Source organism: Dromiciops gliroides, chromosome 2, assembly GCF_019393635.1.
Source record: "Dromiciops gliroides isolate mDroGli1 chromosome 2, mDroGli1.pri, whole genome shotgun sequence".
NCBI classification, from domain to species: Eukaryota; Metazoa; Chordata; class Mammalia; order Microbiotheria; family Microbiotheriidae; genus Dromiciops; species Dromiciops gliroides.
The window spans coordinates 151495475-151519708 of NC_057862.1; the positions used below are offsets into that span (position 1 = coordinate 151495475).

At 37.5% G+C, this 24234-nt stretch overlaps 1 protein-coding gene across 1 annotated transcript in view; it reads right to left on the reverse strand.

The window, feature by feature from the left end:
- Window positions 1–15705, reverse strand: part of AAGAB (alpha and gamma adaptin binding protein) — a 64960-nt gene extending 49255 nt beyond the window's left edge. Inside the window, exon 1 of the mRNA XM_043983515.1 lies at window positions 15480–15705. Within this exon, the coding sequence (XP_043839450.1) occupies window positions 15480–15552 (73 nt within the window). The 5' untranslated portion in view covers window positions 15553–15705. The remainder of the gene's footprint in view (window positions 1–15479) is intronic.
- Window positions 15706–24234: the final 8529 nt, after the last annotated feature.

Below are 24234 nucleotides of genomic sequence, written 5' to 3' on the forward strand. Positions count from 1 at the left end.
CACTTATGAAACCAGAAGTTCTCTTATTTCTTGAGTTGGTACTTGATGAGTTAAATCAATTTCTAGGAGTCTTTCAGTAATTTCATCTTTCAGTAAATAGAACTGATATAATCACTCAAAAGTTCATATTACTGTTCAATTTAGTGTATTATTTAAACATATTTTTGTCTGGATGTGATGGCATTAATATAGAGAATTTCCAATGTAGAAACTATCTCCACCAAGATTTGCAACTTTTCTTTAACTTAAAAAACTGACTGGAGACCTGAGAAATTCAGTGACAACTTTTAGTGACATATTTGTCAGAAGCTGGACTTGAACTTGGGTCTTCGTGACTCTAAATTGATCCTTAATCCACTAAAATGAACTGTTTCTTGTACAATTTATTCTTGATTATTAATTTAAGGATGGTCCATTTTACTGATAACTTTTAGAGTACAAGTTGGTAGGAAGCTATGGAAATCTCGTTTTGCTATATATATTTTATGGTTTTTAAAAAATTGTAGATACTTATTTGACATATACAGTGTTAGAACAGTCTCTAGAGAGATACATTAGATAACTACAGATAGATAATATCCTCCATAGAGGCCTATTTATACTTGTAAACACACTCAGATGATGGTAAGGATAACAAGTTGGGAGAAGGGAATCACAAAATATAGTTGATTTTTTTTACACTGTGCTGTCTAAAACATGCTGAAAGCTTAATTTACTAATCAGGTTTTATCTTAACAGTTTCTTCCTAATAGAAAATTAGAATAGTGAAGTTGCATATGGACTTTATTACCACATCTGTGCCAGATTAGGACTATGGGCAGAATAGTGAAAAGTATCTTATTTTACTTCTTGTTGCTTCCAAATATCATCAAGTATGGTTTAATTTAGCAAACATAAATGTCTTACATTAAGGACAGTTTTCTTTCCTCAGTCAAACTTTGCTAACTGTTTCTGGGTATTTGTTATCATCACTACCACAAAACCCTTTAACCCAACTAAAATGACTCAAATATCCAGAAACAATCATATACACTTGGAATCAGAAAACCATTGCATCTCAAATGTTAGTTGTACTAGAAGGGACCCTCAGAGATGTTAGTCTACCCTTCCTCATCTTTCAGATTATGAAATTACGGAAAATAGAATTTTTGTGACTGGCCTAAATTAGTACAAAGTAAAGGTTACAATCCAGGTTTCCAATTGTTATTTAAATGAGAAAGGACCAGACCCTTCATGGCATTTTCTTTACATCAAAATAGCAATCAGGACCAACACACCAGGACATGAGAATCTGCAGGCAAAATTACCAATCAGGGATCAGTCTTCCAAATTATACCTGTGGGTTTCTAGTGTTTACCTGTCTAAAATGAGTCATGTTTCTTAGGATTTTGACTAGACTTGCTAGAAAAACATTCTCTGGTCTCACTTTTGTCCTACCCTAAATTAAATTATGAATGGCTAACCCTGATGTATACAACTAAAATTGGGGACATTTCCATGACCTTGAGCTAGTGCAGCACTTTTCAATAGTAGTACATAATCTCATGTTTCATTGCTTGGTGGCCACCTGGTGGAACTTAAGCCCTAGTGCTCTCTTGCAAGCTGCCCAATTAACTCTCCCCATACTAAATTTGGCCTGAACAATACCAAGATAAGGTCAAAATGGGTACATGATTTATACATAAAGGATGGTACCATAAGCAAATTAAAAGAGTATGGAATCATTTATCTGTCAGATTTATGGACAGAGGAAGAATTTAGGACCAAAGAAGATATAAAGAGCAAAATAAAATGTAAAATAGGTAATTTTGATTATATAAAATTAAAAAGGTTTTGTATAAACAAAACTAATGTAACCAAGATTATAACAGAAGCAGAAAACGGGGAAAGAATTTTTTCTTTTGGTGGGTCAATGGGGGTCAAGTGACTTGCCCAGGGTCACAAAGCTAGTAAGTGTCAAGTGTCTGAGGCCAGATTTGAACTCAGGTACTCCTGACTCCAGGGCCGGTGCTTTATCCACTGCGCCACCCAGCTGCCCTGGGAAAGAAGTTTTGAAACAGGTATCTCTGATAAAGGCCTCATTTCTCAAATAGAGAACTGAGTCAAATTTATAAAAATACAAGTCAATCCCCAATTGATAAATGGTCAAAGGATATGAACAAGCAGTTTTCAGACAACAAAATCAAAGCTATCTATAATCACATGAAAAAATGCTTTAGATCACTATTGATGAGAAATGAAAATTAAAACAACTGTGCTTGCTCTTTTTGTGGTGGCTAAGAATTGGAAATCAAAGGAATACCCATCAACTGGGGAACAACTAAACAAGCTGTGGTATATGATGGTGATGGAATATTATTGTGCTATAAGAAATAACAAGCAGGATGATTTTAGAAAGACCTGAAAGACTTGTATTAACTGATGCATAGTGAAATGAACAGAACCAGGAGAACATTGTGCACATTGACAGCAATATTTTTTGATGAAGAACTGTGAATGACTTAACTATTCTCAGCAATAGAATCATCCAAGACAATCCCAAAGGACTAATGCTGAAGCAAGCATACTATCGACCTCCAAAGAAAGAACTGATATTAACTGAACACAGACTGAAGCATGCTTTTTTCATACTTTTTTCATTTTTTCAAGTTTTTTTATATAAAATGACTACTAATGTTTTATGTAATTGAACATGGATAACCCACATCTGATTGCTTACCATGGGGAGGGCGAGGAGGGAGGGAAGGAGGGATAAAATTTGGACCTCAAAACTATAAATAAAAATGTTTATTATTGAAAAAATAAAATGATTTTAAAAAGCAGTTCAGCACAATTAAGCAATGCATCAACAAAGTGTCTTGGTATATTCAATATTATACAACTAGAGTCCCCCACCTCTCCAAAAAAAAGGAAAGGAGGTATATTTTTCACCTCTTTTCTAGGGCCAAGATTGATCATTATAATTATATAGTGTTTAGTTTCATTTTTTTCTTTTTGAAAAGAAGAGTCTTTTAAACAAAAATACTTAATGTTCTCACTACCCCTACACCTCTATCTATACAGATATAGTTCTGTTCACAGGGAAAGTAAATAATCTAATCCAAGCAGGCATTTAAATGAAAAAATAAATTATCTTTGGCTTGGTACAGTCTAAGACAGCGTGGAGTTACAGTGAATTCATAGAACGTGTGTGTGCATGCCCACAAAGTGATGTGGGAGGAGAAAATGGACCAGAAGTCATAAGACCTTGTTTTTCGTCCAGGATAGCTAAAATCATACTAGCTGTATGACCTTGGGCAAATGACAACTCTCTGGGCTGCAATTTTCTCATCTGTAAAATGATGGCTGTGTAAGATGATCTCCAAAGTTTATCCAGATAAAAAAATCCCATTATCCGATATCTATTTTTACCTATTTTCTCAAGAAGAAAAAAGTGGTGATTCCCAAATAAAATATAAAAATATAAATGACCAGGGGAATAGCTTCTATTTTGGTTCATAACTTTGGCTTTTCCTTGATTCTTCCTTCTCCTAAAATCCATAAATCCAATTAGTTGCCAAGTATTGTTGACTTTACCTCCATAACATTTCTCCCATCAATCCTCTCTACTTAGAGTCACTACCCTACCATAATTTGCTTTGTTTTGTTTTTTGGTGAGGCAACTGGGGTTAAGTGACTTGCCCAGGGTCACATAGCTAGTAAGTGTCAAGTGTCTGAGGCCAGACTTGAACTCAGGTCCTCCTAAATCCAGGGCTGGTGCTCTATCCACTGCACCACCTAGCTGCCCCCTACCCTACTATAATTTCAATTACATTTGTTCAAAATAGATCTCATCTTTCCTCCTAAACCCTCCCATCTTCCAAACTTCTCTATGCTTGACATGAGTACCACTATCTTTCCAGTCACCTAGGCTCACAATTTAGATGTCATATTTGACTCCTCACTCTCTCTAGCGAGCCTAGTCTTTTCCACATTCAAAGCTAAAAGAAAGGAGAAAACAAGCAAGAAAATGGCAAGCAGCAGTCTGAGATTAGGTAGGGGGAAAATTAAAGAGGAAGAAGGTAGAGAAAAATATAGATTTGTGGTAAAGGCTATATACAATATTGAAATCCTTTATAAACTAGCGACTCTTTACTACAGGTAGAGAGGGGCCTTTAAAAACAATAATAGACCCATATCATTGCAGGCATAGTCATAACTTCAGTTACAATTTCATGAGAACGTCACTGGGGAGTATCTCGCCTCTTCTAATACTTTGTAGCAGTTGTTAACTAACAGACTATTCCCAAAGGGCTGGGAATAGATCATATTGCTGGCAAGGTAAAGAGACTTTATAGGACTGAAATTTAAAAGCCAAAACCATCTTGATGTGATGTTATGCTTGGGACTTTACACAGACAAATGTCAGGCAATTCAAAACTGTGATTCCCAAAGTAAATATAACCTATTCCCCTGGTACATATGTATGTAGTATGTGGTTTCTCTCTGTATGATAAATCAATCAATGAGGCAGTATTACAGTAGTTAAGGGGAAAATAACTGAATTTCCTGACATTGAAACTCCTCAAAGATCAGCCATAATACTGCATCAACAATGAGAGTGAGATTTTGATTCTGTTGACAGCATTTAATTACCGTTTCTTCCCTCCCTTCACTTTGAATTCAGATTTTCACCTACCCTTGGGCTTGCTAGGCCATAGTAGAAACTTAAAAAACTGAAGTACAAGAAACCCAATCGAGTGTTTCTCTGCTTGCTTTCTCTCAATAGTCATCTAGAGCTAGGTTCAGCTAGTCAGTCTTAAAAAGCAATACACATGGGGCAGCTAGGTGGCGCAGTGGATAAAGCGCTGGCCCTGGATTCAGGAGGACCTGAGTTCAAATCTGACCTCAGACACTTGACACTAGCTGTGTGACCTTGGGCAAATCACTTAACCCTCATTACCCTGCCAAAAAATAAGAAATAAAAATTTTAAAAGCGACACACATAATTTTTCAAGTGCAGTGAGAGGTGTTCTACATCATTTTACTATCAACTCAAAGCTCTATTTCTAGAAACATCTAAGAATCAACCACTTTCTAGAGGCTGATTACTTAATTGTGCGACCTTGGACAAGTCACTTAACCTCAAAAGTATGTTCCCAAGGAAACATCCTAACATGTCTCCCTTAAATCTGCCAAGTCAAGTCAAGAAGCAGTCAAAGACAGGTTAGGTTTGCTGAAAGGAGTTTCTACAACAGATTTCCCCACACTGATTCATAGAACTTGTAAATACTTGTGGTACAAACTAAAATACGAACATTATATCCTGTATTCTCTCTACACTATTAATTTTCTCGAGCATCTGTGTGCAAAATATCTTGAACTAAGTATGAGGATTGGGGGGGGGGGCCTGGAGGGGGGGGCCAGTTGGAGGGTCCCGGACCTGTGATTTCATCATTATGGGTATAGGGAACTCCATGGCCTGGGGGCTTTATACACTGATGCAGATTGCAACTTAGTGACTTAGGCAACCTTCTAAATGGTTAAATGGCTTGTCCATGGTCACAGAGTGTATTGAAGGTAGAATTTGAACTCAGATCTAATTCTGAGACCAGTCCTCTATCCAGTACAGATGCTTTTCAAGTGTTAAGACAAAAAATTGCAACAGTTTTGGCCTTCAAGGAAATTAACTCTTTTGATATTCATTAGATTGTAAGCTCCTTGAGGACAGGGACTATCTTTTGTATCTCTAGAGCTTAGGACAGTACCTGGCACAGAATAGACACAATGTTTACTGATGGATTGATTGATACTGGGGAGAGGGGAGAATGTAATATGCACACAGATGTGTAAATATGAGGTAATTTGATGAAGGAGAAAGAGAATCTACCATGAGAGATGTAGGAGGGAAGGCTTCAGGAAGAAGATGGCAATGGAGCTAAGTCCAGAAGAAAGATAAGGATTCTTGGGAACATATTCCATTCCCTAGGCTTAATGTGACAAAAACTGCTATGAAACAAACATGGGTCAGCATCCAGTTCAATCCCTGATTGAATAAAATTACAGGGCTACAAGTGGCCCTACACACATGGAATTCTGGAGCTTGATCATCTAACTCCACCATAAGTGTCAAACTCAAATAGATTTCTGCAGGCTGCAGGGTTGAGTTTGAAAACCACAAATTAACATTATTTTTGTTGTTCTGAATTTTTATTTTGTTAAACATTTCCCAAATACATTTTAACCTGAATCTGACACGTCTAATCTTGCCTAGTTTGTTCACCTTCCAGTGTGCTAGGATGACATGCCCCAGGTCACACTGAAGTCTAGTTTATAGCCAACCCCAATCAGAACTCAATGTTTCTTACTCCTTGTCCAGCACCCTATTCACAAACCTTTTTTTTTCCCCTGCGGGGCAACGGGGGTGGGGTGGGGGGGTATTTAAGTGACTTGCCCAGGGTCACGCAACTGGTAAGTTTCAAGTGTCTAAGGCCAAATTTGAACTCAGATCTTCCTGAATCCAGGGCCAATGCTTTATCCACTGTGCCACCTAGTGGCTCCCCCCTGCCCAAACCTTTTTCTAATAGGAATCTTTTAACTCCTCCTGGGGAACAGATAGGAAAAACAACTCCCTTCTATTAGTGTTACAGTGTAAGGTTTTTTTTGCTACAAAAGGTTTAAATTTTCCTGCTCTCTTTTAGAACACACTGAATTTGATCCAAGAACTAACACTACTTTTTCTTATCTATGTGTAGAACTGGTCCTCCAGCTTTAAGTAGGAAGTTAACTCCAAAGTAAGTTATTTACAAGTGGACCATAAACAACATAAAGCCTTCCTGACTTTTAGAATGTTCACTGGCTACAATACAATTTTTCCCCCCTAGGCAATGAGGGTTAAGTGATCTGCCCAGGGTCACACAGCTATTAAGTATCAAGTGTCTCAGGCTAGATTTGAACTCAGGTCTTCCTGAATCCAGGGCCGGTGCTTTATTTTTTTTTTCTTGTTTTTTTTTGTTGTTGTTGTTGTTTTTGTTTTAGTGAGGCAATTGGGGTTAAGTGACTTGCCCAGGGTCACACAGCTAGTAAGTGTTAAGTGTCTGAGGCCGGATTTGAACTCAGGTCCTCCTGACTCCAGGGCCAGTGCTCTATCCACTGTGCCACCTAGCTGCCCCGCCGGTGCTTTATTCACTGCACCATCTAGCTGCCCCCTACAATCCAAATGCAATGCTCATCTTCAGAATATTATTCTTGCTAGAAAAATTTTATGTAATATTTAAACTTCTCTTTAAACAGCTGTACACTGGATTTCATTGCGTGAGTGCCATAATTTGTTGAGGAATTATACAGAGGAAGAAAGGGGCAAGTTGCTGAAACCAAAATGACATATTTTCTGCAAGTTTTTGCCCTTTGCTACACAAATACAAGCTGAATAACTGAACAAAAATAAACTTCTATGTCTAGACAAATTTGTAGTCGTCCAAGATGCAGCCCTCTACCTTACAAATGATTCTACCTAATATGGGACAATAATATAATTCACTGGTAATGTCCCCCCCAAATAAAAGGCAGTCAATCTCAAAAGTAAATGCCTTCCTGTTATGCTTTTTTAAAAAAAGGCCATCTAAGGAATAAACTGAAAACATTTCACAAAAAATATGAGTTCTCCCTATTTGCTGTGAGACACCCAATGCCCCTTTAAAAAGAAAAGGTATGTCAATCAATACCCATTTATGTTCACTGTGTCAGGTACTGAGGATACAAAGACAAAAATGGATGACATTCATAATCATAGGGTCATAAATTGAGAACAGAAAGGGAAGTTAAAGGTCAACTATTCCAACTCTTTATTTTATGAATAAGGAAACTGAGGTCATCCCTGGTGTAAAATCAAACAGATAGTGATAAGGCAGAGATAGGAAGCCTGGTGTTCTGACTCCAGCATTCCTCCCACTGTACCATCATGATTCTTCCCCAATCCTTTCAAAGCTTGGCAAAGAATCCAGTAAAATCTCTCCTACAACACTAGTAGTGTTGATACCAACTGTGAACATTTTGGGAAACCCATTTCATCCCTGAGGAGGCTAATTATAAACTTACAATTAACTTCCCCCACCCCCACCCCATTTCTTGACTTTTAGAAGGTTGATGGCTCAACATTCCAATATTTTAGATCATCAACTAAGGAACTTCATGACCACAACTCTCTGTAAAACACTTGGGGCTGCTCATGCTGGTCAGATCTTTTAGCTCCTGGAGGAAATAACTGTTCTAATCAAAGGCAGGAGTAGTATTGCAATAAAATAAAATACTTTATTTAGAGAAAAAAAAAAGGATTTCTGTATTTCCCAAGGCAAACAAAAAGTAATATCTGGGGATCCCATGAACGAGGTACAGTTGAGAAATCCAGAGACTTCTTCCCTGGTCTGTTGCTATGTGATCTTGGCTAAAACCATATTCTGCATTACAAAATTTTTCCACCTATAAAATGAAAATGTCTGTGGTTAAAATATTATGAAATTTTTTATAGGTAGATATACTCCCTAGCTTACAAATATTCAGTTTATATACTGATGGGCTGGCCTGTGCTACTCAGGGTGAGAGTACCCTAAAGCCAGAATAACCAATAGTAATCCTGATGTAGAAAACATTTTATTCACAAGAGGAATTTTGTTAATGATGATTACATTTCCAGACCAACTCACAAAAATCTATTTAACCTATTGTATATTTAATAATCCTACATATAGCCATATAATCCTACAGTTTGAGGAACCTAATCACAACGTACAATTTGTTTCTATAGGAAATGCATCCTGGGCTCTAAACAAGCAAATTACCAACTATAAAACACAATTAATCTGAATTATGGAAAAGTTAATTAAGTATAAGATATGAGGACTGATACTTTTGTGTTCATCTTTAACCATGACAAAGAAGTAATAAAAGCCAAAAATCTTGAAGTAGCCACAATCAGACAAACTTTCTCTTTCTCTCTCCCCCCACCCCTAATCTAACAAACTGTGAACACAGAATTATGAAATCTCAAAGATGATAGGGCCTTAAAGCTCTTTTATATAAGATTCCTTTATGCCATATATCATAATGTATTTTTTCCTTCTATAAATGCCTTAAAACATGAATCCTACACACTAAGAATTGCTTCAGGATAATGTTACTTCTACCTTAGATTTACACAGTTGTAAAAATAAAAATGCAGATGTTGTCTAAGACCAGTAGGTATGTGCAATGTTCTATTAAACATGGATATTCTGGGAAGTGAACTTTTATTTTTCTTTTCAGTATTTACAAAGGTCTAACCCACCCTGAAAAGGGAAATGTAAGCATTTTAAAGATAGGCATCTTAAAGTTGTCTTTTTTGAGGTGATCTCTCTAGAATCCTCTACTGTGGTTCCTTATACCACAACCAAGAATTTATGTAGTACTAATCTATAAGTAGTTTAACATGCTTCACATGTATTATCTCACCAATTCTCAAAGCATCCCACTGAGACAGGAAGGGATATGGTTTATTACCCCTCTTTTACACATGTACAATGGTTATACTTGCTAGGCTGGTGTGAAATATTTTAAAAAACAAAAAAAAAGATTCTCCAGGGATAATCTTCAAATGGGATTCCTCATAGAGCAAAAGATACTGAAAGGCAGGAAACCTTGGTTTTAATCTTAGTGCTGCCACTACTAGCTACATAACCTTGGACAAATCACTTAACTCTTCTGCATTTTTATTAATTCATTTGTAAAATGGCAGGATCAGACTGGATGATCACTCATATCCTTTCCACTGAGAAAAAACCTCAACTTTCACAATAATTCTTCATTTATTTAAGAAATCAAAGAAAAAAGGGATTTTGAAATTCTAAAAAAGCAAAGAAGATTGGCTGGGACCCTTAAAACAGCATATCCTGCAAAGCTGAGCATAAGCATCAAAGAAAATATCTAGACATTTGTGAAAAAAAAAAAAAGAATTTGAGTCATTCCTCCAAAAGAACCCAGAAATATGTAGGGTATTCAACACGAAAACTGACCAAACAGGAGAAAGTTAAACAGTTTCAGATAGAAGTAAAAGACTAAGAAGTGAAATATTTGTTTTTACGTGGTTGAAGCTAGACAAGACCAAGTCTATATTTGCAATTTCATTTTTCCTAAAAACAAACAAAAACCTCATTGGCTGAGAGACACTGAAAATGCAAATAATCTAAGGGGTAAAAGATATAATGAGATTAATCAGGAGGCTAGGAGAAAGAAGTGAATTAACATTTCAGAGGGAAAAAAATGTCATTCCTCATTAGTAAATCATTAGGGGGTAGGATATTATGGAATATTCTCATAAGGTAGGAAAGGGTTATATAGGAACCCAGGTAAAAGCTGTTTAAGACTCAAAAGGGAAAGTAATTAGAAGAAAAAGTAGAAGTTGACTCTACAACAGAAAAGGAAGACTTTGGCAACACTAAGAAGTACTCCAATAAAGGTAGAAGGGGGTGAAAAAAGGGTCTTGTAACTAACCTATGCAAGGGGAAGAAGGGTTTAGGAAGAAGAAAGAAGGAATTGGGACTCCCGAAGAAATTAGTTTCTCTGAGATGAGGCAGTTCTAAATCCTTATTATTCTTGGGAGGATGTTGGTGGGACTACAGGCAGGGCTCAGAAAAGGTTAATTAGGAAGTCAGAGGTTCAGAGAGGATGGTTTTACATCAAAAGGAGCAAGATATGGGGAAAAAAGGCAAGTAACAGAAGAGCATCCTAGAATGGGATGATGGAGCACTTCTCACTGCATCCCTTTGCCTCCAATGAGAATGAAGAATTAGGGGATGTAATCAGAACATTTCTGAAAAAGGTTCATTACAAATTAATATGACTAAAATAGAGATGAGATGAAGGGACAGGAAAAATTAGGCAACCTAGTTCATTTATGGCATTCTCAATTTCTTTTTCCTTCATTTCCTGTTTTGGGAAAAGGTAACAACACCACCGCCACAAAAAAAAACAAACAAAAATAAATTAAAGAAAGTTAGGTCTGAGTAGGGGCCTAAAGAGGCCAGAAAATCAGATGAGTATAAGCAGAAAAAAAAAATCACAAAGATTAAGAACTGACTTAAAAGACAGGGAAATTTTGTATAAAAGTATTTAATGGAAGAAAATATGAATTTAAGTTATAACTGTAAACATAAATGAAATAAATTCCCCCCAAGAAAAGAATTGAGAAATTAATTAAAAACCCAACAATTTGTTGGATATAAGCAACACATTTTAAATGTTCAGACATATGCAGAATGATAAGAGGTCAGAACACAAACTATTATGCTTCAGAGGATTCAAAAAAACCCCAGATGCAATCATGACTTCAAATAAGAACAAAAAATAGTGCTGTCAAAAAAGAAAACTACATTATCCTTAAAGGCCACAAAAACAATGAAAAAATAACATTAAATATATGTGTACCTAATCTGCATAATGTGTAAGTTCCCAAAAGAAAAACTAAGTTAACTTCAAATAACATGACAGTAACATAAGAGTAAGAGATATTGGGCAGCCAGGTGGCGCAGTGGATAAAGCACCTCCTGGATTCAGGAGGACCTGAGTTCAAATCTGGCCTCAGACACTTGACACTTACTAGTTGTGTGACCCTAGGCAAGTCACTTAACCCCCATTGCCCCACCAAAAAAAAAAAAAAGAAAGAAACAGAGAGAGATATTAACACTTCTTTCTCAAAATTGGATAAATTCAACAGAAATATGAAAAAGAAAATATAACGGTGAAGAAACAAATGGAAAAATTAGACTTAATGAACTTATAGCCACTTCTAAATGGGAATATTAAAGAATGCAAATATTTATCAGCATCCTCTTTTTTTGGGGATCACGTACCAGGGCACAAAGGAATCATAAATACATAAGTCAAAAGGGAGAAACAATAGACATTCTTTAAAACGTATATAATAGGATAAAGCACCAGCCTTGGATTCAGAAGTACCCGGGTTCAAATCCGGCCTCAGACACTTGACACTTACTAACTGTGTGACCCTGGGCAAGTCACTTAACCCCCACTGCCCCAAAAAAACAAACAAACAAAAAAAACGTATATAATAAACATAAGTGAAAAGGAAACGTAAGTAATATTTGACATACTGAATAAGTCAATAAAAGGAATTATAGATACAATTAATAATTATGTTAAAGACAAGTAACAACCCAAAACTCATGGTCTACAACTAAAGCAGTCCTGAGAGGCTGTCTTTTTTTTTTTTTTAAGGATAAGAAAAATCACTAAATCAATACATAATCTGATCAAAAAAGAGAGAAAAATCACTACAAAACCAAAATGTGAATAAGGTAAATTCAAAGCAAATTCAAAATAAAAGAAGAGAATTATCAGAAGCTACTATGAACAATTATATGGAAACACAAAAGAAAAAAAAATATATATATATACACACACATATAGCTACACACTCAATGACAGACTTTAAACAACCCAGTGCCAAAAAGAAGAAATAAAGCCTGTCATAAACAGACTGATAAAGGGGAGGATCAGATGACTTCATAAGAGAATTCTATTAAGTATTTAAAAGGAAATTAATGCCTATGCTACAAAAATTAAAGTCAAAGATGGGCAATACTTGACCAAACTCCATTCATTAGAAAAACTATGGTCCTAATTCACAAATCAAAGGAGACAAAGCAGATAAAAAGAACTCTATAGCCCAAATTTCACTATTGAATATTGATGCAAAATAAAATCTTCTCAAAAAGCCTACAGAAATATATTCAGAACATAATTCACTACAACCAGGTCAGTCATATCAGGGTTGTAAAGATGGCTTAACAATAGAAAAAAAATAGTATTTAATAAGACAAACAAGAACCACAAAATTATTTCAACAGATAGAGAAAAGTCCTTTGACAAAATATAGTATTCATTTAATTTTTTAAAAAAGCTTAAAGAACATAAAAATGGAGGGGATGGCCCTTCTTAATATAATTAAAAGCATATATCTAAACTAAGAGCCTTCATTTTTTGCAATGGAGAAACATTAAAAGCTTTCATTGTAGAAAGAGGGGTAAAGCAAGGATGCCCCCTTTTCCCACCATCATGTGTTACTGGCCTAGAAATGCTAGCTATAAGAATAAGATAACAGAAAAATATTAAAGCTATAAATATCGGGAAATAAAAAGCAAAATGATCTCTATTTACAGATGACATGATGATGTACAAAGAAACCCCCTGAAATTCAGCAAAGAAGCAACACAGGTTAACTGCTTATGTAAATTTGCTGGTTATAAAACAAATCCACAAAAATCATTAGTATTTTTATACTCCTTCTACTAGCTAGCACTTAACTGTGTTTTAAGCACTTTAAACTGTACTACCTAGCTGTCTATTTTACAGTATTAGCAAAAATCAGGATCAAATGACAAGGAAAAAATACCACAAAATATATCTATAATATATAGAGTATCTGGAAATTAATCTACATGCACACACATACACACTACCTACATAAATGCAACTACAACATACTCTTTGTAGAAATAAATACAGAAGACTTAAATTGGAAAAATTCATGGACCTTGGCTGGGCTGTGTCAATACATAATAAAAAAATAAAAAGAACACTACAACTAAAATTTATTTATGGATTTAGTGCTATACAAATTAAATTACCTAGACATAAACTGGACAAAATAATAACAAGATTTAGTTGTATGTTCTTTCTTTTTGTGTTTAATGATTTCAACTAATTAAGTTTTATGTCTTCTAAGACGCATTTTGAGTAGAAGGCATATGTGTTATTTTGGATTAACCTCTAATTGAGTGTTTTGTCTTCTATGAATAAAGTCACAGACAGGATACTGTGTCTTTCAGCTAGTGGTTTGTTTTCTTTGTCGCAAAGCACTCTAATATTTCTATTATTTTAGTGTAGAAATGTTTCTCTTCAAACACAGAAAGAGGAGCTTTAATTCGTTGATAAGATTGAGTGAAATAAGTTCTGCTTTTATTCACACGTTTTCTCACTTTTTTCCCTCAAGAATCTAGATCTCTTGTTTTTCCAACTAAATTTTGTTCCATGCTGATCTGATATATACATACTTCCTCATGTCTGGGTCTGTTTTTTCCTCTTCAAAACGAAGAGGCTGATCCTTACCAACTCTAAAATTCAATGACTTACAAATAAGCATAAGTTTCTCCTCTGAACTATTGTTGTGAAAGGAAGCTCTTTTTGTTGTCTTCTAATTTTTTTTAAAATGATTTGACCATTACATTCTGGTAACATACCCGTTTGGAGCTTATTGCAAATGTATGGTGTGAGATATTGGTCTAAACCTAATTTGTTAAATTGTTTGGGATTTCTCAGAAGTTACTGTCTAAAAGGAAGTTTTTCCCTTAGTTGTCATCCAAATTTGTGCTATTGATTTTGATTTGCTCTTGCACTATTTCTGACTATTCTGTTCCACTAATCTAGCTTTGCTTTTCATCAGAGCCAAACAGTTTTGCTTTACTATATAGTTTGAGCTATAAAGGATGGCAGTGAACTGGCTGGTAGGAGGCAATTGGATTGGCTGTGTGACCCTGGACAAGTGACAATCGTCCTAGTAGGTAGTGAAGCACAGAGTACAAGGCCTGAAGTCAGAAAGACCTGAGTTCAAATCTGTCGTCAGACACTAGCTGTGTGAGTCTGGACAAATCACTTCACCTCTATTTGTCTCAGTGTTCTCATCTATAAAATGGGATGATAATAGTACCTATCTTCCAGGGTTATCGTGATAATCAAATAAGATAGTAATTAGCTCCAGCACACGGGACAAAGTAAGCACTACATAAATGTTAATGGTGGTGATGATGATAGTGAATGAAGATGAAGGCAGACTAGGAAAGGTTCCCTCCAATCCCAATATCCCTAATCCTTGAAATAAACCCAGTTCACAGAGCTCCTGCAGAACAGGATCAGGACTAGAAGGCAGTGCTCTGCCACGTTCTCTCTCTTTATCAATGGCCATTTATTAGTTTCACTAATTAGGGAGTTGCTCCCAGGGCAGGCGGCAACACCAGCCCCCAACAGTTTGGGGCAAGGCAGAGCCAATCACAGCTTGGAGCAAAGGAGCCGCTGGGCCCCCCTCCCCCTCCCCCCGGGGAGCTCGGGAGTGGGGCCAGTTCTCCCCCAGTTACCCCTCCCCCCGGCCTGCCCCAAGCTGGGGCAGAGGGAGGGTGGAGGACCTGGGAACCGAGGCAACCAACCAGCAGTGGAGGGGACAGAGATGACCAAGAAAGCTCCCAGGTCACGATCTCGATGGCCCTGAAGGAGCTCAGGGGGAGCCGCCCGCGGCCTGAACTGAGCACTGGGTCAGGGAACCCAGACCGGCTCCTGGGCCTGGGCGAGGCAGCTTCCCTCTGGGGTGGTGAAGGTGGTCAGGGGCCAGGACAGAGCCTATTTCCCGTCTGTCCCCACGGAGTCTCGGAAGGAGGTACGACGGCCCGGCTACTCACGTTGAACCAGCCTATCCCCGGTGAAGGTGGAAGAACAGCTGGTGACAAGCGCACAGGGTACGCCGGCAGCCATCGCTGCCTTCCCGGAGCCACCTCGCTCCCAGAGCCACTTCCGCTCTGGACCGCACCACCTCCTCCACCGTGCGGGGGGGGGGGGAGGTGAGGAGAAGGGTGACAGCACGAGCTCAGGAGCGGTGCTAGAGGACCTCCATTCCACCAGCCAAGCTCCTCCCTTTTCCGCCCCTCTTCCGGTGGTTTCGAACCGGCCAGGAAGCGCGTTTCGTTACCATGGGGACGAACACACTTTTCTCACTCCCCGCCTCCCCCCACTCTTCGGGGAGGCGCTTAGAAAGCTCAATCCTTTCTCATTGCCTTTACCATGGCCGAAGAAACTGGGCCTCGCGACCCGATCGGAGCAATTTTAGTGAAGGTGATAAAAGGTCCCCTTATGCCCCCCACCGACCCCGCTCTGCCAATACCACCACCACCCTCCAGTCCTTAAGGACTCTTCTAAAATGTTTTCAACGTCCCTATACCCAACCAGGGATGTTTCACTCAGAATCCCATTTCCGGGTCTACCCGCCACCCCCCACCAGTTCGTGAATGCCCTCGCCGTACTACTGACAGCTCCCCCCCGCCCCCCCGAAGCTGGTGAAATCGACCCACCCACTCCTATCCACACACATTTTCTCTCTCTCTTTGTCTGTCTCCCTCCCTCCCTCCCTCTCGCCCTCCCTCTCCCTCTCCCTCTCCCTCTCCCTCTCCCTCTCTTACTCTCACTGGAGGACTCTGTTCCACATTCCCCCCAGCACACGCAACTCCCCAGCACGGCAACCAGAACCCTAATCCACAAAACCCAACTAAATTTATTGGTTTAAGAATATTTAAAAAGCAAAACTAAAAAAACTTAGGAGTGCTTTAGTACAATTCAAAGCACTATATAAAAGTGAGTATAGAGTATTACAAACAGGGTTTGCGCATAATCTTGTTTGGTATATATAGAGATATGACAGCTGAGTGGGGAAAGGAAAAGAGAATAAGGGTTGATTTTTTTTCTTTTCTATGTTGAGCAAAAAACCCCAAAACTTTATTAAAAGTTGAAAAAAATCTCTCCTTTTGCTAGCTTTTTACAACTCTATTCCAGGTTCCTAGCTACCGAACTAGAAGCATACATACTTGAAAAGGGGAGAGAGGGGTCTAGAGGGAAGAGTTAGAACATCATTAGATGCAGCTTTGTTCAAGGGGATAAAAGGACTAAGGATCACTATGGTACCAATGGTCAGTAACTAACAAGCATATATTAAATGCTTATTATGCACCAAACACTGTTCCAGGTACTGGGAATATAAAGACAACAATAAACTAGTTTCTGTCCTTAAAGGTTTTATATTCTCCAATGGAAACATATGTTATATATGTTCAAAATAAATACAAGGCACTTTTGGAGGGGGTGGGTTACTAGGAAGCATCATAACTTCTAGTTAATAGTAAAAACAACTTCCTATTTCTGGAGCACTATACTAGCTAGGCACTTTACAAATAATATCTCATTTGATATTCACAATAACCTTGCCAGGTAGGTGCTGTTCCTTTGCAGCAAATGAAACTTAGTTTAAGTTACTTTAAAGAATTATCTTTAGTAACAGTCATAGACTCTAAGCATTAAAAGGTACCTCCAATCCAGTTCAAACTATACTTGTAGCAGGAATTACAGTGCTTCACTTATGAGAAAACTACAACAACTCATGCTAAATGAAGGGTCAGTTTAGGGTAACACCATTCAGGAAGAAATGAGTAACTCAAGGTCAGAGGAACTATGGGATTTTAGAGCTGGAAGTCCTGGATTTCTTAGGGTTGGGGTTGGGTTGTTTTGGTTTTTTTGTTGTTGTTTTGGTTTTTGTGGGTGTCATAGATCCTTTTTGGCAGTCTGGTGAAGCCTATAGATTGCTTTCTCAGAGATGTTTCCAAAAGCACAAAATAAAATGCAGAAGATTATAAATGAATCAATTATGTAGAAATGCAGTTATCAAAAAAAATTTTTTTAACCTAAGAATCAAACAAAATGTTTTATTCTCTCATCAACATGGCAGCCTTTTAAATACTTGTTTTGTCCCACCAAATCTTCTCCAACCTTAACATCAGCACTCCTTTATCCAGTCCTCAAATCATAGGGACTTAAAAGCTATTACCATTTTCATTGTTGTCCACTGTATATGCTTTCCCATTCATCTGTGTGCTTCCAAAATGGTGGCTCCCCAAACTGACTACAATACTCCAAATGTGGTCAAACCAGTGTAGAAGACAGACAACCACATTATCTTTTTTGGTTTCTACATCTCACTGATGACTCATGATGAGCTTGTAGTACACTAAAACCCTTGGATCTTTTATGGAACAACTACTGTCTAACCATGCTTCCCCCCATCTTGTACTTGTAAGATGATTTTTTAAATGCACATGTTAGACTACATTTATTCCTACTCAATTTCATGTCATTAGGATAGCAATGTTCTGACCTTTCAGGATCATTTTTGGATCCTGTCATCTAATATATTATCTGTCTCTCTTTTCCCAACTTGGTGTCATATGCCAATTTGATAAGTACTCCATCTTTGCCTCTCTGATAAAAATAATAAATAACAAAAGGACAGTACAGAGTTCTGAAGCACTCTACCAGAGAGCTACTTCCAAGTAAATATCAATCATTAACAATTACTCTTTTAACCCCAACATTTAACTCATTTTGCATCTATTTATTGAATTATCATCTAATAGCCCACATCTCTTCATCTCTCAGCAAGAAAAGTGTGAGATGCTCTACTAAATCCTTTCCTGAAATCTAGATAATCTTTGTCTCTAGTATTAACCTGAACTGGCAGTTTAGTAACCCTGTCATAAAAAGAAATAAGGTTAGTCTGACACAAGCAGGTCTTGATGAATGTATTGGCTATTTATGATCTTTTCTACATGTTAACTAAGCATTTATTTAATAATTCATTCTAGATTTTTTTTCATGAATTGAAGTCAAGCTCACTGGCCTATAATTTGCTCATTTCATTCTCTTGCCTTGTTTTAGAAAATCAGGACATTTAACCTCCAATTTTGTGGGTACTTCTCTCATTTTCCATGATATTTCAGATATTGTTGAGTAGATGATCTCTGAAGTCTCTGATTTTGAAAACTCCAGGGTGCCTTAAACGATTTAAGATTATGCAGTTAATTATTTCTACTAATTTGGATTTTGTGAAATTCAAATGGAGGTTGAATGGAAGTTTACTATTGTTTAACAAATCTTTTCCATCTATATAGAAAAATAGATATAATACAAATACATAATGTATAGAAATATACATTATGTACATATATGTATATATGTAATAAATCAAGGGTACAAAATTTTGAAGAATCATTTAAATTACTTAAAAGAAAAAAAGGCAGTTTTTGATAGTAGATAGAGTTTCAGGGAGGCCTGGGTTTGAGTCCTGGCTCTCATGGTATTGTCTTGGCTGTGTGATCCTGGCCAAGTTCCTACACCAATGAAATGACAAGTTAAAATCCACAAAGAAGTATACAGTTTTAAAATTCACTTAAATGCAACAATTTATAGCTCACATGACATTCTTTTTTTATTCATTAAAAAACATTTTCCTATACAAATCTCTACTAAGCAATATTATTTTACATTCATTTAAACTAATGATTTACTTGAAAGAAATAAAACTGCATTTCTTTTAAAAAATTCTGTAATTCCAGTTTTTACTAATTTAAACAGGCCTCTCCAAATTAGTCTGAATTAGTAAGATTTTAATGTAGTTACAATGATTGCTCCTAAATGTTGAGATCATTAAATAGAATAGTGAATGCTTGCAATCTAATCTTGGAAAAACTGCTGGGTAATCCTTTTACTAAACTTTCCTCTGCTGTTCAATAGGTACTTTCCAAGGTTGATCCTGAGAAATTTCACTTTTGTTCTCACTAGGTGTCCTTCCCTCTTAGATCCGAGTTCCATTCAGCCATTAACTAGGGATAAGCCCAACTCCAAAAGAATGACTTTATATTGAAATCAACAGTTGACTTAAAGTGGTTAAGTGGAACCACTTAAAGTGGTTCTTTCATTATGTCAGAAACTATGACCTTAAAAAAAGTCAGTTTTGGGGGCAGCTAGGTGGAGCAGTGGATAAAGCACCAGCCCTGGATTCAGGAGGACCTGAGTTCAAACCCAGCTTCAGACGCTAGACACTTACTAGCTGTGTTACCCTGGGCAAGTCATTTAATCTCCATTGCCCCACAAAAAAAAAAAAAAAAGTCAGTTTTATAAAGAATTAGCTCTAGATGCATTTAGTTGTTGTTGTTTGATGATGACTCGTTTTCCCCCATTTGGGGTTTTCTTGGCAGAGATACTGGAGTGATTTGCCCTTTCCTCCTCCAGCTCATTTTACAGATGAGGAAACTGAGACAAACAGGGTTAAGTGACAGCCAGGGGTCACATAACTAGTGAGTGTCTGAGGCTGCATTTTAACTCAGGTCCTCCTGACTCGGGGGCTGGTGCTCTATCCACTGCACTACCTACTTGTCCATTGATGCCTTTATCTAAGAAATATTACTGTTGATTCTTCTACTTCTTAGGCTAATCAGCAAGGTTCTGGCCTCATTCCTCATCTCTTCTCTCTGCACTTTGTGATTTCAGTAGTCACTGTGGTTTCATTTGGCATCTCTATGGATATGACTGACTCCCAGATCTACATATATTCAGGCCTATTCTTTCTCCTAAGCTCAAATTCCACATAACCAATCATCTATTGGACGTTTTGGACTGGATGTCCCATAGACATGTGAAATTTACGCCCTGCTTCCAAACATCCTTATTTCTGGGATGGCGCCACCATCTTCCCCTGTCATTCAAGTTCACAATTTCAGTTTATTCTTTATTCCTCTCATTCATCTGCCTTATCTGAGTAGTCTTAGTCCTGTCTATTCAAACTCCACAATATCTCATTTTTCCACTCCTCCAGCCACCAGCCAGCCACCTACCTAGTTGAGGCGCCCTCATCACCTCTCATCTCCTTTACAACAGTTGGTCACCTTGCCTCAAGTCTTTCCCCTGTCTAATCCTTTCTCCACAGCTTCCAGTAATATTTCTATAATACAGATCTAATGGTCATGCCATCTCCTATGCTCAATAAACTCCAGTAATTCCTTATCACTAGTATCAACAGTCTCTTTTCTGCTTGGCATTTAAAACACCTCACAATGGAACTTCAATCTACCTTTTCAAACTTATTATGCATTATTACCTCCCTGCACATAGCCTATGGTCCAGCCAAACTGGTCCTCTTTCTATTCCTCATCATATCCCCTCTGCCATCTCTGTCTTTGCACGGGTTGTCCCCTATTCCCAAGAATGTGCCCCTTCTTCTTTGTCTCTTCAGAATCCTTAATTTCAAGCTCAGCTCATGTGTACATTCTGCATGAAACCTCCTCTGATCCCCCTCACCAGCAAATCGAGGCTGCCTCTCCCTTATTTATTTATTTGTTTATTTTCTTTTTGTTTGTTTCTCTCTCCTATGTATTTGTACTCTATAGTTATACTTTAATGCACACAAATTCTGTTTCATTTATATCTTCCCAATGTCCTAGCATGGTACCTGGCACAGAATAGATACTCATTGATTGATTGAATATTTGGCTAGAGTATGTGGAGTTAAGGTTTCTCAGAGGTAGGCGCTACACAACTCAAATATACCCTCACTACCTTTAATGAAAGTTAATAGAGCAAAACTAAGAAAAAGAAATGTGCCAATGTTTATCACAGCACCTGGCATTGATGCTTAATAAATGTTTATTGACTATTAACTATGTGCTACAATGAAATGATTACTGTCTTTGGAGTCAGTAGACCTCTGTTCAAAGCCTGACTCCATCACCTAATGCCTAGATGACCTTGGGCAAGTCTCTGAAACTCTTTGGGTCTCAGTTTCTGTAAAATGAGAGGATTAGATATGTGGCTGCTAAGGTCCCCTTCCCTTATAAATCTACAGTCTAATAAAATAGAAGTCAGATTCTTCGGGAGCAAATTCAGTTCTGTTCCATTTAGCTAATGTTCATTAAGTGCCTATAAACTAAAGGCAGAGAGTATTGCACTAAACGTTTGGGGGTGAAACAATGTTTAGATTCCTTGTCTTTGTGGGGAAGTAATGCTTGTACAAATAACCACAACATTATATAATACATGATTAAGTTCATAAAGAGGTACAAACAAGTGGGTCACTAATTTTTTGCTGCTATATCACTGTTTATTCATATTAAGCTTGTAGTTATTGTTATTTAGTTGTTTCAGTCATGTCTGATTCTTTGTGACCCCATTTGAGTTTCCTTGGCAAAGATACTGGAGTGGTTTGTTATTTCCTCCTCCAGCTGATTTGACAATAAAGAATGGAGGCAAACAGGGTTAAGTGACATACCCAGGGTCACATAGCTAGTAAGTGTCTGTTTGGATTTGAATTCAGGAAGGTGTCTTCCCAACTTGAGGCCCAGCACTCTATCCACTGTGCTACCTATTTAATAGGTCACTGAAACTCCTAGATAATTTTCACATGAACTTTTGTATAGCAGTATGTTCTCTATCTTGTACTAGTAAAGTTTTTTTTTTAACTTAAGAGTAGAACCATTTACATTTATCTCATTTAAATTTCATCTTATTAGATTCAGTCTGACTTTCTAGAACAAGGCTTGCCAGAGGGCCAAATTTGGCCCACTGCTTGTTTCTAAACAGCTTTATTTTTATGATATAAAAAGCATTCTTAGCTCCCAGGCCATACAAAAGATATCACTGGGCCTGTGGCTATAGTTTGCCAACCCCTATTCTAAACTATCTACATCTTGGATCCTAACTTGGTACTACACAAGGTATTAGCTATTTCTTTTAACTTTGTGTCATCAATAAATTTCATAAGCATATCTGTTCATTCCAGTTATTCCTGGAATCAGGAAAAGTTAAAATCTTGCCTTAGGCTCTTATTAACTGTGTGATCTTGGGCAAGTCATTTAACTAATCTCTGCCTCAGTTTCCTCATCTGTAAAATTGACATGATAATAGCATCTACCTCTCAGAATTATTGTGAGCATAAAATGAAATAATTGTAAAGCACTTCACATACCTTAAAATACTATATAAATGCAAGCTACTATTACTATTATCATTATTGTTATTATTTTTCATAATCCACACATGCCTTCTTATCCTTGGCAACTCTTGTCTATGTCCTTTACAAGGCCCAGTGGCTTTCTTCTGGATCTCTTCCAATTTTTGTCCATCAGTTAACCTTTGCTTTCACTCCTTACTTGCCCTAGCTAAATTCCACCTTCACACAGTGGGACAGTGGCTCAATTACTTAAGCAATTCTTCTCTTCCTTTCTGCAGTTCCACAGGGTTGCATTGCCTTGGTAGACTCCCAAGAGAATCTTATTCAAGAGCTTCTCAGGGTGTCATTCTCATCTGCTGTGCTCTGCAGTCTCTGACAGTGGAGATTCATAGCCTTACTCCTCTTCACGTTTTCCTCTAGTAGAAAGATCTACCTGTATTTTGTCCATACATAGTTATTAATTGATTCCAAAAGAAACAAAGAATATAAGCTCTTCTGCACTTACTAAAACTGAGATAACCAGTCCTTTGTAGTTATTGCCATAAACTACCTGTTTACCAGCCTGTTCTGGGTCCCCTAAAGGGAGGCATTTTTAGACTATGACAAGCTACCCATTACTTCTTACTAAATTATATTTCTTGAATCATAGATGTCATTACCATCTGAAAAAAAAACAACTCCTTTGGCATTCGGTCACAAAGGAGGGCTTAGATAAATGAGGGCTGGAAGGGACCTGAGCCCATCTGATCTAAACCCAGCATCTTTCCTATGAAAGTGAAGTAACTTGCTCAAGGACACAGGTAATAAGTGTCAGAAATGAGATTTAAACCCAGGTCCTATGGCCTCAGGGCCAGTACTCTTTCCACGCTACCATACTGAGATGTTGTTATCATTGCCACCAACACCCTTTCTTTATTCTCCAATTTCCTAACTGGGACCATAGTGAAGAAAATCCATAGAGTGAAGGGGTTATGTGTTACCTGGGACCTGAGTTCTCTTTTACATACAATCTTTCTGTTTGTTATTAACCTGACTGTTTTGTCCTCCTCTCCAATCAGTTTAACACCCATTCAATTGATACTGCTTCTGTGATGTGGCTGCCAAATTCCCCGATATATCTCCCTGTATTCTCATCTCTTTCCACTTAAGTCCTGTTCTCTGCTCTACCCTCCCACGATACACTGTAATTCCTACCCTACCCTTCCTTTATCTTTTATGTCTTCTTACTCTCTAGGTTAATCATCTTCTACTTAGTTCATTTTGGCAATGTCCTTTCCAGCGTAGTGGTTCCTTTTCTCATACTGCCTGATGCACTAAACCAGGAGGAAGAACAGACATAAATAAACAACACTGCCATCAACAGTGCTGACAACACTTGGCCAAACATCTTCCTTTGAAATTTATTTCATTTGTAGTACACCCTGCTCATATCCTTGTTGCTTTTGTCTACCAGCCCCTATGTCACCCTCTCCAATTTTTTCAAGTTTAGAAATGGCTCACAATTTTCCTCTCTTCTCCCATCTCTTGGCCTCATATTTGGGGACTTGGGATCAATTGGCATAGTTGCATGACTCCCTCCAGTAATGTTCAGCAGCTAGTAATAATATAGCACA